A 14,032-nucleotide genomic window follows, 5' to 3' on the forward strand; every position below is an offset into this window, starting at 1 on the left:
TTTTAATTCAAAGGTAGCACTTGTATATATGTCCTCTGATATTATTTGTCAAAGACCATCGGAAATCTCTTCCTCTTGACCACTGATGGCATAAAAGTTCTCTACCCCATTTTGTGAAATTCATCTGTTGCCTCTACATTTTCCTAAAATAAGAGGCAACAGATCTACTAATCATTAGTAACTTTTTGACTTACTTTCTTTAAAACTCTTTGTCCAATATAATTTTCCTAATGACGAGGTAATTTTCCTTGGTAATTTTAATGTTCACAACTCCAGTTGGCTTCAATTTTCTAGTAACACAAACCAGCTGATCAGGATGAATTTTGTGAATACTAATGATCTCACACAGCATGTTCACTTACTTATGAAAATTCTAGATAATCATAACCACACATCCAACACTCTCTATCTTTTCCTCACCAACAACATTTAAAATTACACAATGTTAGTGGTTCTCTAGGCATCTCAGATCACAAATTGGTGATGGTTCCTTCTCCATCAAGCAGTTGCGCTTTACATTTCTGAAATTTTTGATCACGTTTGATATAAAGGTCTTGTGAAAGCACTCCATTTTATGGACTGCTGTTTTTGGCAAGTGGACAGAGTTTTCTCTCTGATCACTCATTGTGGGTGATGGTAGATGGCTTTCTGTCTTCTAATCACCCACAAATGCTGGTTCATAGTTCAGTTCTTTCTCCCCCTCTTTTCCTCTTGTATATTAATTGCTTTATTCCACTGATTTGAAATCCTATCCATAGTTATGCTATGCTGATGATAGCACACTACATTCTACCTGCCAGTTTGAGAAACCACGCAGCGCACAAACAGCTCCAACCTCTTGAATATCCACCAATTTCTTAAATGCCAAAACAGTTAACGTCAACCCTTCTAAAACTCAGTCCTATCTTATTTCTTGCAAAAATGAATTCACTCATTTTTGCAAGAAACTCATTTTTAACATGCACTTCAAAAAATTACAATCTACACAAATTTAAGCCCAATGTGAATAGGTATCTTCTATGTGCTCAGCCTTCAATACATGAATAGTATTTAATACTATCATTTTTATACCTTTGATGTTTGTAGTTTTCATAAATAAATAGGTTTCCCAGTTTTTTATTAAAAGTTTACTTATTTTTTCTGCTTCTTCTCCCTCCCTCCCAGCCCCATTATAGTTCTGAACAATGTTACTTTTTTTGTAACTTTGTAACTGAAGGTTTGTTTGTTAGTTTGTTATTTGGTTTTAGGAGCATTAGCAACTAAGGAGATATTCTGGGGATATGCTGTAGTCATTCCCTGATCTTTCCACATCCTCCGTATTTGGTGGCCACGGGCTCGAACCCCAGTCTAATCAAGAAGTGTGTGCTACGCACTGCTGCTCCTGCCCACCCGGCTATGGAGACAATGTGTAACTGAAGGGTACATGGTTCTATTTAGAGGGTCTGCTATATGGGGATGGTTAATGGTCTGTTTCAAGAAATTCTTTCTTTAGGTCTTCCATTCTTAACTTGGCAAGTACTTCACTATCAAGGATGATATTGCACAGGGAAGTTTCTACGCAATCCAGTCCTGTGGCACTGTGAAATCATATGTTAATTTTCATTCACCAAGCCCATGTTGTTTCTGAAAAGATGGTGCCTTGGCAGATGAAATACTTCTATACATAATTTTTAATAAAATATTTATTTTATGTAATTTCGTGTTGTATTTTATTTTACAAACTTCAAAATCATGAGCTACACAAATTATGAAATAGACTCAGGAAGCATTGATTATAAATAGCAAAATACATACAAATGACTTGGTAGAATATAATTAAGGTATAAAAGCAAAAAATATGTGCTATACCTGACAAGCCATTCTTAGCAAGAAATGCACCACAGAATCAGCATGACTTTTATCTACAGGTTTGTTACTATCAGGTCCAGTTTTGACTGCTGCACCTGAGGGATTGCGTACTCTTTTGACATCTTGTTGAAAATCACTTGGAGCAGCTCTTTTTAATCCCATCATACCAACATCAGTTGCACACTGAGAAAAGGAAAAGAAAAACTTACTTTTAGAATTGAGTAAAGTTGCTAAAGAAAAATTTTGATAAAGGAAAATTTTCTATTATACAGTATGAGAACAACTAGTAGCAGGAAGTGATCATGGAGTTCTACGGTGGATGATGAAGAGAGAGGTAGCAGTAGTAAAAAGCAAAGGAATGGGTTATAATTTCAAAAGGAAATTACGATGCCATAAGGTGCTACATGGCCTCTATTAACTGGATAAGTATCACACAGTGAATGAATACAATTGAACTGTAGTATGCTTTTAAAACATTAATCACAGATGCCTTGAATGTGTATTTACCATTAAAAAAATACTCCACGAGGAGGGTTCCAAGTTGGATGAATAGTGAAGTTGTCACATTACTTGAGCAGAAAAAGGTGGCACGGAAAAGTTACAGAGCAATAAAAAGTATTGAAGCCTATAACAGATACAAGATAATCTGTAATAGAGCCATAGAAAAGGTTCGACAGGCAAAGGCAATTTATGAGAAATCATAGCAAAGAGAGCAAAGAAGGGGGATAAGGAATTCTTCACATATATAAATGCTAAGAAGAGCAGGACAAACCAGATCAGACCTTTATGTAAGGGAAAGGGGATAGTATTAAATACACCAGCTGCCGTTGCAGATGAACTCAACAGTTATTTTGCATCGATATTTACAGAAGAAAAACCTTTTGTGGCAATGGGAAATTGTGGGAGCGAAGTTGAAAACTATGTAATTAATGATATTGAAATTTCGCAAGATTATTTAATGAAAAAACTTTTGAGCCTACAGGCCAGTAAGGCTCATGAGGTTGATGGCATATACCCTATAATCTTAAGGGAGGTGGCAAGTGAGTACATTGAACCATTGAGGCTAATTATGCAAGCATCACTAGACTCTGAGGAGATTCTGTTGGATTCGAAAAGTGCCAATGTATCTCCCATACATAAGGGTGGTTCTAAGAGTGAAGTGGGAAATTAACGACCTGTCAGTCTGACTTCAGTGGTAGAGAAAATCATGGAGGCAATGATCAAGGGTGGAATTCAGGATCATTTGGATAGAATTGAAATTCTCAAGGATACTCAGCATGGTTTTGTAAAGGGAAAATCATGTTTAACAAATCTGGTTTCACAATATGAAATTTTTAGAAATCTTCAAGTACCGTGTTAATAGACTAGAAAAGAATAGCGAAAGCTTGAAAAGCGGTACTCACCTTGAAATTAATCTGCGATGGTTTACTTAGGTAGCGTGGTTAATGTTTAAGTTGAATTGTTAAATTGAAAAATTAAAAGGGAGGGAAGTAGGTAAAAGTTGACTGAGTTAAATGGGCGCAAGGAAACAGAAGTGTACACATCCAATCCTTGGTTGTCATCGAAATAAAAGAAAGAATAATTAAAAACTATGTAAGTGAATCCGGTGAAGCCAATAGTCTTTACGAGGACTTTCGTTAGTTAAAGAACGTCTTCAGTTGGCAATGTGTGGGGAGAGAACGCGCATGGTATTTTAAGAATAAAAAATTATACTCTCGTGATGCCTTTTTTGACACGTGGGAAATTTAATCTCGAGAGGTTCCAAATTGGTGAAAGATTGAAGGGGAGTTTAGAATTTAGAATTTTGAAGTTAGAGTGGTGCTTGTACCATTCGATAACTAGAGCTTCATATTGACGTATTCTGTAGCTGGATTTTAGATTATTTTGAAACAAATGCAATTACTGAAAGGCTAGACATATGAATGGCAGAATAGCATTTGAGTTATGCTATAATTATTTCCTCTTCAAATCCACGGAAATAAAATGGCATAGACTTAAAAGAATATGGAAAACAAAAGCATATCAGTCTGTATTTTCAGGGAATTAAATAAATATAATTATAGTCATAAAGGTAAGGTAAAAGGGTACTTAATTTATAAAATAAAAGAATTAAGAGAATTCACAGAAATATCAGTCACACCAAACCATCATAGCTGGTCTTTTACCAAAATTGTCATATACAGTGAAATGGCATGCCCAAATTGTCTCATACACCAAACTGTCATGCTGATGTTGTTGTTATTTGGTTTTTAGGAGTATTAGCAACTAAGGCCATATTGCTCGGGGAATATGCGGTGGTCATTCCCTGACCTTTCCGCATCCTCTGTATTTGGTGGTGACGGGCTCGAACCCCGGTCTAATCGAGAAGCATGTGCTACGCACTGCTGCTCCTTCCCACCTGGCTACGGAGGCGCCAAACTTTCATGAACTAAATTAAAGTGGACCCACAGAAACTGAGAACATCTGGTAACGCAAGTTTTGGTTGGTTACATCATTTGCTTCAAAGTAATGCAATAGGGATACCTAGACAGCTTGTGGTGTAGGAGTTTGCTTGACTATGAGAATCAGCCTCTTTACAATTTATTTTAAATAATGTTGACATAAATTGCACAGTGGTAATAAATACTGTTATGTTATCTGAGGGATTTATTTCTATATTTCTCATATTAAAATAATAATTCAGCAACACATATATACCTTTATACCCATAACCCTGAAGCAGATTGGTCTGCTACTAGAGGTCATTCACACCAATTTATCTGAAATGATCTATATCCAGGAGGGTGGAGCATGTCATACCAGTCAAAGGGGGACCCATACTACTGAAATGAGTGGAAGTGATGCCAATGTGAAACTGACATTGTGTTCAGATAATTTTTGGAGCACAGTATAAACCCTGACTTGAGCATCTGTTCAAATTCCCATGTAAGATTATATTTGCTTCAGGAATTCAGTTAAATTATATATATATATATATATATATATATATATATATATATATATATATAGAGAGAGAGGGAGAGAGAGAGAGAGAGAGTCAAACTGTACCTCTGCAAGCATCTGTTCCTGTTCCTCCTTATGACGCTGTAACTCCCATCGAATAATGACCTCTGCTAAATCAACAGCTAACTTCTTATGCTCAAGAGTTGCATTTGGAGTGAACACTAATCTTTGGACAGAACTGACCATGTGCTGGATTAAATGATGTCGAACTGGGTAGTATACCTACAGAATAAAAATCCAGATTCATAAGTTACTTAGAAGTAATTTATACTTTACATATCATATATAATTAAATTAAAATTTAATGATTTTTCACACAGTACCTACAATAATGACCGGAGACAGCATGCAGACCAGAGGTTAAGAATATAACGAAAAAAAAAAAAACATTATTAATGATATATACATTAGAACAGCACTATGTTATATGAGCACAAAGAGATATAAGTTCACAAACAGATATCCTATATCTGGCACTTACACTAAATTTGTGAAATTCCCCAACACTGTAGGACCCTAGCCAGCATCGGTGCTGGGAAAAATCTATAACTAAGAGGTAATTTGAATAGTCCTCAAGGGTGGCTTTTCTCTGAATCATGCCTTCACTATCATGTTTCTGAGAACCGTGGCACACCAGTCCACCCAGCATTCCATTTGATCGTGGTTGTCAGGTGAATATGACCAATTCTAGTGTGAAGTGATATGAGAGAGAGAGAGAGAGAGAGAGAGAGAGAGAGAGAACTTTCATTATATCTGAGGTATGGAACATCTGCCAGATGCCTGTGTTTGCATGCTAGCCATCTCAATAGCTAGTATTCAGATGACTGTAAAAGTTCTAGTGAAGTCAATGAACCAGCATCCAGATTTCAACACTACAGAGCAGCACTACAGAGAAGATATATGATATGGATATCTCAGACATTCAGTTGTGTAAAAAGATCACATTTTGTTTTCCAACAAATGTGTACGAGTTTAGAGTGCAAGGTGGCAGCATGCTGATGAAACTGAAGCTTATGGTTGAGAATTATGCCAATTAAGTACTAGAATTAAATCTATAAATTATTTAAATTTACTCCAAATTTGGAGTTCAAATGTATATTTGTTAAAAATAACTATAATATATAAAAAAATAATAAGAAATGGTATAAGAACATCTTAAAACTACTTTATACTCATGCTATTGTTTATTTCCATTTAAATGATACAATAATAACAGTTCTATATTGTATATATCTGTATACAGGCACTCTACTTATGGAAAAACGACTTACGTACAACTCGCAAATACGTACAAAGCACAGCGCTGTTGCTATGGTATAAGAACCAATTTTGAATGCCTTCGTAATATTTTTCTAAAGTATATTTCTGGGGGTCACTACCATAAAACAAAAACAATTAGCAGTTTCTGGTTTATTGGGCTTTTCTGTTAGTGCAATCTATTAAAAACAGATACCAAACTCGATCTTATTGCATTTGCGATAATACCGATACTGGAATACTGTTATGGTTTTTACGTTATGGTATTATGGTGAAATGAGTTCCCCTTCACTGAAATCTCAATCATATAAAAAACAAATTTTCAGAATCTTCTCTTCATTTTTATTTTTTGAGCTTCATAAAATTTTTACTCCTTATCTCACTTGCGTGTATCGTGTTAGTTGTGCGTGCCATGTTCTTTGTTATTGATTGCTTATTTTCTTACTGTTTTAAATTTTACAACAAAAAAAAAAAAAAAAAAAGTCAGTGAACAGAAATATCAATTAGTTACTCTATTAATTAATTTATGTACGTAAGCGTATTTTTATTTTGCTAACCTGTGGGAAATATTCTTCCAATTTTCATGCACCATTTAATTTTGTTAATTGGAGGAAGTAAAGTGTAAATTTGTGCTCTATATCTTTACTTTTATATATAGCCTGTGGATAATATTTCTCCTATATTTGCTTATTAGAATAGGCGTTTAAAACAATTAAAATTCAGTTTGCAAATGTGATTACAATGACCAGCGCTTACTACATATCGTACAGTAAACAGCATTTTATTTTGGAGAGTCCATCGTACGAACCTCAGGGGGCATAAATTCAAATTAAGAAAGGACAGTTGTAGAATAGATGTGCGGAAATTTGCCTTTAGCCAGCGGGTGGTTAATTGCTGGAACAAACTTCCATCTGTCGTTGTGGAAGTTGATAGGTTGAATAAATTTAAGGAGGAACTGGACAGGCATTTGGAGGGAATGTTGTGATTTTTTTTTTTTTTTTTTTTTTTTGGCTGATGCTGCATAAGCTCATACACTTGCTTTCTTGCATCACATGCCACTACTACTACTACTAAAATGATTTGATCATAAATTAAATTAAATTATGTACCGTATTCAGATTAAATTAGTTTTGAATAAAACATTATTATTCATTGTATGTTTTTTCAGCCTCTTTTAACTCAGTTACAAATTGTAAAATGCTGTACATGAAGTTTGTTGGGGGTTATAATCTCAGTGCATTGTAGTATACTGTACATGTATTTTGTATCTACAAGACCGAAGTTGGACTTGCATACAAAACGGAGTTACGTACATAAAAAAAAAATGATCAAGTACATAAGTTGAGGAGTGCCTGTATATAGTTTAAATGGGAAAATGTATCACCTACAAACTGAAATAGTACTAGATCTTTCTACAGTAAATAGATGGTATCCTAATATAAGGATACTAATAAAAATGGCCTTGTGCATTGGGAATAAATGTACAAGGTGATTTTTTTTTTTTTTTTTTGGCTGATGCTGCATAAGCTCATACACTTGCTTTCTTGCATCAAATGCCACTGCTAACTACTACTACTACTACTACTTGCAACCACTAATAAAATGTAAGAAATAAAGCTTTATGGGTATTGGCTTCTGCACAAAGTACGTAATCAATATGAAAAATCAGCAATTAGAGATAGTTTATTAATATTGTCATATTATACTATAATGATATGCCATATAGTATAATATGCCCATATTTATAAATGAGAGAGAGAGAGAGAGAGAGAGAGAGAGAGAGAGAGAGCCCAACTGCTCAAGTTTTCTAGATCCTGTTGTAATGACAATACGCTACTGCAACAGGATCTAGAAAAGTTGAGCAGATGGGCTGAGAGAGAGAGAGAGAGAGAGAGAGAGAGAGAGAGAGAGAGAGAGAGAGAGAGAGAGAGAGATGGCAACTGAAGTTTAACATTGCCAAATGCATATGGGTAGCAGTAATCACAGAGTAAAGTATCAACTGTTGTTTGTTATTTTGATTTTTAGGAGCATTAGCAACTAAGGCCATATTGCTCCAGGATATGCGGTGGTCATTCCCTGACCTTTCCGCATCCTCCGTATTTGGTGGTGACGGGCTCGAACCCTGGTCTAATCAAGAAGCGTGTGCTACGCACTGCTGCTCCTTCCCACCTGGCCACGGAGGCGCCTTAAAGTATCAACTGTGTGGCACTACATTCAGGGCGGTAGAGAATGAAAAAGACCTGGGGATAATTATGTAGTCAGATATGAAGTTTTCTGAGCAGTGCAGACAATTTGCAGGAGTACCTCATGGTGTTTTCTCAAAGATTATACAGGAATTTTTCTAGCAGGGATAAGGAGGTGATTATTCCGTTGTATAAGGCAATGGTCAGGCCACACCTTGAGTACTGTATATGGGTCTGGAGGCCTCATTTAAGTACTAGAATTAATGGAATGGCTGCTGGAATGAGTACAGAGAAGGGCAACAAGATTAGTAAATGGACCAAAGGTTACTCTTATGAATAAAGGGCTGAAGTTTTGAAAATTACAGTGTCTGGAGACTAGGCATCTGTGAGGTGATTTGATTGAGGTGTATAAGGCCTTGAATGGTTTGAGCTAGCTCAATGCTGATGGGATTCTTCCTCTTGCCCAAATTAATTGCTTGAGGGGACTAGCGAGGAAAGACAGTTGTAGAATAGATGCATGGAAATTTGCCTCTAGCCAGCGGGTGGTTGATTGTTGGAACAAACTTCCACCTGTCATTGTAGAAGTTGACAGCTTAAATAAATTCAAGGCAGAACTAGACAAAACATTTGGAGCGAATGGATGGGTGAAATGGGAAGAGTTTTTTTTTTTTTTGTTGGGGTGATGATGTAAATAAGCTTGTTTGCTTTCTTGCATCACATGCCTCTACTAATGCTATCTCTAACTGTATGGAACAATAATATTTAATAATAAGGATTATAAATCTGTAATTAAGTTATCATCAGGGTGAGTGCAGCCAGGTATAGAGGGACTGTCAGCCCAATGAACAATAAAATAATTTAAACAAAGAAGATGAATATATTTGCCTACTGATTAAAGTCTGTCATTCTCTTAAATGGCCACTACCAACAGCATTGCAAACACAATCCTCTACTTGTATTCTCAAAATCATGATTTCACCATGAATGTTTTGTTTCAAGTGAAAGTGTCCAACTGCTGAAATTTCAATTTCTCAAAGAAATACCATGCCTGGTTTACAGAGACTTTGGATTTTAAGAAATCCCATAAAAAGAAATTGCAAAGAGATTCAAGTCTGGTGATTGTTTGGCCAATTTATGTTACCAAAATGGAAAATAATGAAATTTGGAAAAATTTGCTTTAAAGAGTCCATGGAAAGTCGGGTATTATGTAATGTAGCACTGTCCTATTGAAACCAGACATTTCATAAGTTGACTCCTTTTTGGTCAAGATCCTCTCTTACAAATTCTTGCAGCATTGCAGCCATTAACATTGTCATAAAAATGCCAATGATGATACTGAAAGTAGACATTCCCACACTGTAAAGTTTTTTTTTTTTTGATAGTTATTGGCGCATTGGCTTCTGTGGCCATAATGCACCTCCCAAAGTTTTTGCATTTTACTCTGATCCAAGCCCGAGGCGGGATTTGAACCCGCGACCTTTGGGTTGCCAGGCAGGCACTTTACCCACCTGGCTAGCACCGTTGGCCAAGTGATTGGTCATGAAGGCGACCTGGATATTCAACTGCTTAATATCAAAAATTTTGTTTATTTACATATTTATTCAAATGAAAGTGGGCCTTGTCACTCATGATAAAATGACTAATTAAGTGTGGATCATCATTGACCTTCTGAAGGATATATATATTGCAGAAGTTCAAACAGATATCCAAATTATGAAAAGGTGATTGTTGAACCATTTGCATGGAATTTAAATTGATATACAATATATGGTGTACATCTCATTCCAATATGTTCAATTCCCTTGATTAATGACTAACAGATGTTTCAGGCCTGTGTTGTAATGTTGCTCCAATTCTTTCAATGTTCTCACGAGTATGTGCCATATGCATCCAAATTGGCCTGAGGTTTCATATCTGTTACAGACAATGTTCTAAATTAGTGAATCTGATGTGTTATGGTCTTTTGATTTGTAGCATTACCATTTCTTTCAATGAAATTGGCATCTAAATTCATGTTGAATGCTCACGTTACCCGATTTTAAAAATGTTACAAAGCAAACACACAATGTTTATTTGAGCAATGCTCCAGGGTATTCTACTCTGTGACACAAATTTCAGTGGCCCCCCCACTGCAACCACTATGAAATGGTGCCACTGTTAAAATAGGTAACTGTTTTTTCCCGACCATGAATAAGGAACACACAAAAAAATAATAAATATTACTTACTGGTCAACTATCTCAATATAAGCACACACACACACACACACACACACACACACACACACACACACACACACACACACACACACACACACACACACACACACACACACACACACACACACGTCATGTTCATCAATATGTAGGCAAACTGAACATGCATAAAGTTGACCAACTGATGTGCAAGATCACACCATGCCCATGTCAAATGTGCAATTGCTATGTGATGCTGCTTGGACTGGTCTTAAATTCCATGTCAGCTAGAAATAGCAAGCAGTATGGTTGTTCATGAAAAATTATGGTCGTTCATTACTGAACAACACTTGTAATACATACCAACAATATGGCTTAATGAATAAAATAAAAGTAGACAAATAGGCTCTCAAAGCAATATATGCATTAAGCTCACAACCGTGCTTACCTCAGAGAAAATAAATAATTTTAGAGTAGTATTCTTTATTCTGTATAAATAAAATAAGATCAATATCATAATTATTTACTAAGTTAATAGTTGGATAAAGGGAAACAAGAGATTTTATTCTATTCTGCAAGGGATAACAAAGCACACTTAGATCTGGTATTTTTGGTATTTTTTGGATCTGGTATTATAAATGGAAAAGGAATAAAATGTATAGTAATACACTAACTACTTTTATGCATTGATGGGTAGTTATACACATTCCAGTATTGATATTCTTGTATAGGCAATCATCATTTTACTGTACAAATTGTTGGTACTATTTAGACTTACTTGCAGATGATAAATATAAGCTTAAAAGCATATTTTCTCATTTATATTATTTAAATTGATGATATAATGTTTAATTGTTTTTCACTGCTGTTAGGGTTTGCTGGATAATTGTCTTATAATTAAAACTCTGCTAACTTAAATGCTCTCATATTTACAGTAGAATTCCAGTTATCAGAAATACTAATTATCAAAAAACTTTTAACTTTTATTTTTACCCCCTCAAAGTAATTGGCACATATAATATTTAGCTGTAAGAAACCAAACTATTATTCCATGAATATAATAAAATATGATTCCACTTATATAAAGCATTAGGAATTAAGCAGAAAAGATGATCTCAACTTCTGTATAATACCAACAATATTAATATGATGCATGAAAACATTATGTATATATAAAAAATAAACCCTACAAAATTACTGCAAATAAAAATTTATCTAATAGTCAATTTGCAGAACTTTCATTTTTTTCAGCAGAATTTTTATGTATCAATTCAGCATGGTTGATGTTACATGGAGGTGACATCAATAATCTAGTGAACCTGCTTGGCTTTTTTATACAGTTTTTGTTTTGGTTGTCTTGTTATTTAAACTGTTATTGTATTCCTCCAATTTAACTTAATATAAAACATGGGCTTTCATTATTTCTTTGGCCATTTTAATTAAAATGCAAAGCATAAACTGCACTTGAGTTATAATTTTTTTTTAATGATCCCAGTTGTTATGTTTTCACAGATGAGGAAACAGCACCACTTAGATACTAATTTAAATCAGACAGAAACTGAAAAAGATGGGGGGATGTTATGATTAATATATACTGCTCTACGTTTCTATAGTTAATATCCGGGCACCCATATATTGACTGTTTTCGTTACTTCCTAGCTGAGCACCATGAGTCAGACATAACTAGCAGTTTGTGAATGAAGGTGCTGCAATCAATGGAGTTAAGACTTCTTGCACGGAATGACAATAGGGTGTCACATAAGCATTTGGTCTGTATGCGACATTTCGATGGCACTAAAGATCCCTAGGTTAATGACCGATGATGTGATCTGCAAATTAATTGGCATGAAACAACCCGGAAAACCTCAAAAGCTGACAGTTGTTGTGCTTGGATTTTTCTGGTGCAAAGGCTACCAAGGCCATATTACACCTATCAGTTAATACTAATTTTATTGGTTTCTATGGAAGCAGTTAGAAACGGTTATATAAACCTATTCATTTCAGAAAGAAGAAAATTTCTGTAATGTTTGAATTTTCACCTATGATATGGTTAAGTTACAATTCCTGTTAGTTTGAGAGAGAGAGGTGAATGAAATTAGACGACAGCTGTTATACAAGGTGCATTCCAGGAGTATGTGTTTTATTGTGCGTGACCTGTGGCAATGTGTGCACTGTGGAGGGTCATTACCTAATAACAGGAATAGATGGGTCAAATGAGTGTGGCCTATTTGGGCTCTGGCCAGGACTACCTCTTCTTGCCTGTGCAAATATTGGAGGCTCATAAGAAGCTGACAGAATGTGACAGGTGCTTGCAAAGATTGACCTGCCTGGAATATAAGTTAACAATGTTGCAGCACACACAGGCCCTGAGTGATACAATGCAGGATGATTGATTTGGGTTACTATGTTTGTGCAGCAATCCAGAAGACACTAATCACCCTAAGTAATGCCAGAGACAATAGTGTCACCAACACTCCCACCTAAAAGTTAGGAATCACAGTGTATGGCAACAGTTTTTTTTTTTTTTCTTTTACTTTTTTTTTTTTTTTTTTTGAAATTAGCTATGACAATGCAAGGTTTAATATAAAAAAATAATACACTAAAAAGTGTTTTAAGATTTTTTATTAGGCATTGAAAAATTTACATCTATACTGATTTTTCATCAAAATATCCTCCATGAGATTTTACCCTACCTTACACACACCCACACATTGCATTCTGGTGATTAATTTCACACTTTGACTAACATTACTCCAAGTAATCTACAAGGTTTCTATAAATTTTGCGAAGATGGACAGACTTCACATACTTGACAGTCCAGATGATCGCACAAAAGCTCTACTGGGTTTAAGTCAGGTGATTGGAGTGGCCCCACCTTAATTTGCAATACCCCCTCTCTCTCCTGCTGTTTAGTTGCTAGAAAGTCCCTGCATGGCTTAGAACTGTGCTTCAGGTCAATGTCTTTCTGTAACAAAAAATTTCTTCAACAAAGTTGAAATTCAGAGGGTATTGCATTATGTTTAAGAATGTTTTTATATCCTACTTTTCTTAAAATTCCCTACGATTCTGATAATGCACCCATCCAGAAAAAACAGAAGCAATCTTAGATCATGATGGAATTGCTTCTGTGCTTGACTGAATGCATTAAACAATGTGGAATATTTTTTTTGTTGATCATCTCACAAACTCTATGCTTGCATTCAAAAATTTCAAATTTGGATTCATCTATCCACAGTATATTTTTCCTCTCTTCAATGTTGAAGGCTCTTAGCCCATTTCTTTCGATTTTCCAGTTTTAATAAGAGTTTTTGGGCTGCTACACGGCTATAAAGTACTGCTTGTTTAAGACAAAGTTTTACACTGGATAAAGACAAGTGAATTTCTCTGTTTCTACTACTGAACTGAACTCAGATTTCAGGTGCAGTAAGTGGTCGACTGTGTTTAGAAATCAGTGTTATGGTCTTATCTTGTGCTTCTGTTGATACATATCAACAGAAGCACAAGATATCAACTGGCCAGCCCAGAGCCCTGACCTCAATCCTATAGA

At 35.3% G+C, this 14,032-nt stretch overlaps 1 protein-coding gene across 6 annotated transcripts in view; it reads right to left on the bottom strand.

Moving 5' to 3' along the window:
• Nipped-A (Transcription-associated protein Nipped-A) overlaps positions 1-14,032 on the bottom strand; it is a 1,216,281-nt gene that overhangs the window by 546,839 nt on the left and 655,410 nt on the right. For all 6 annotated transcript variants that reach the window (XM_090382460.1, XM_090382459.1, XM_090382462.1 and 3 more), the window contains 2 exons: positions 4,897-5,073; positions 1,849-2,031 (listed from right to left, as the gene is read on the bottom strand). In XM_090382460.1, the coding sequence (XP_090238586.1) occupies positions 1,849-2,031; positions 4,897-5,073 (360 nt within the window). The remainder of the gene's footprint in view (positions 1-1,848; positions 2,032-4,896; positions 5,074-14,032) is intronic.

The sequence above is a fragment of the Mastigoproctus giganteus genome, chromosome 10 (genome assembly GCF_048544385.1).
Source record: "Mastigoproctus giganteus isolate SK-2022 chromosome 10, ASM4854438v1, whole genome shotgun sequence".
Lineage (NCBI taxonomy): Eukaryota > Metazoa > Arthropoda > Arachnida > Uropygi > Thelyphonidae > Mastigoproctus > Mastigoproctus giganteus.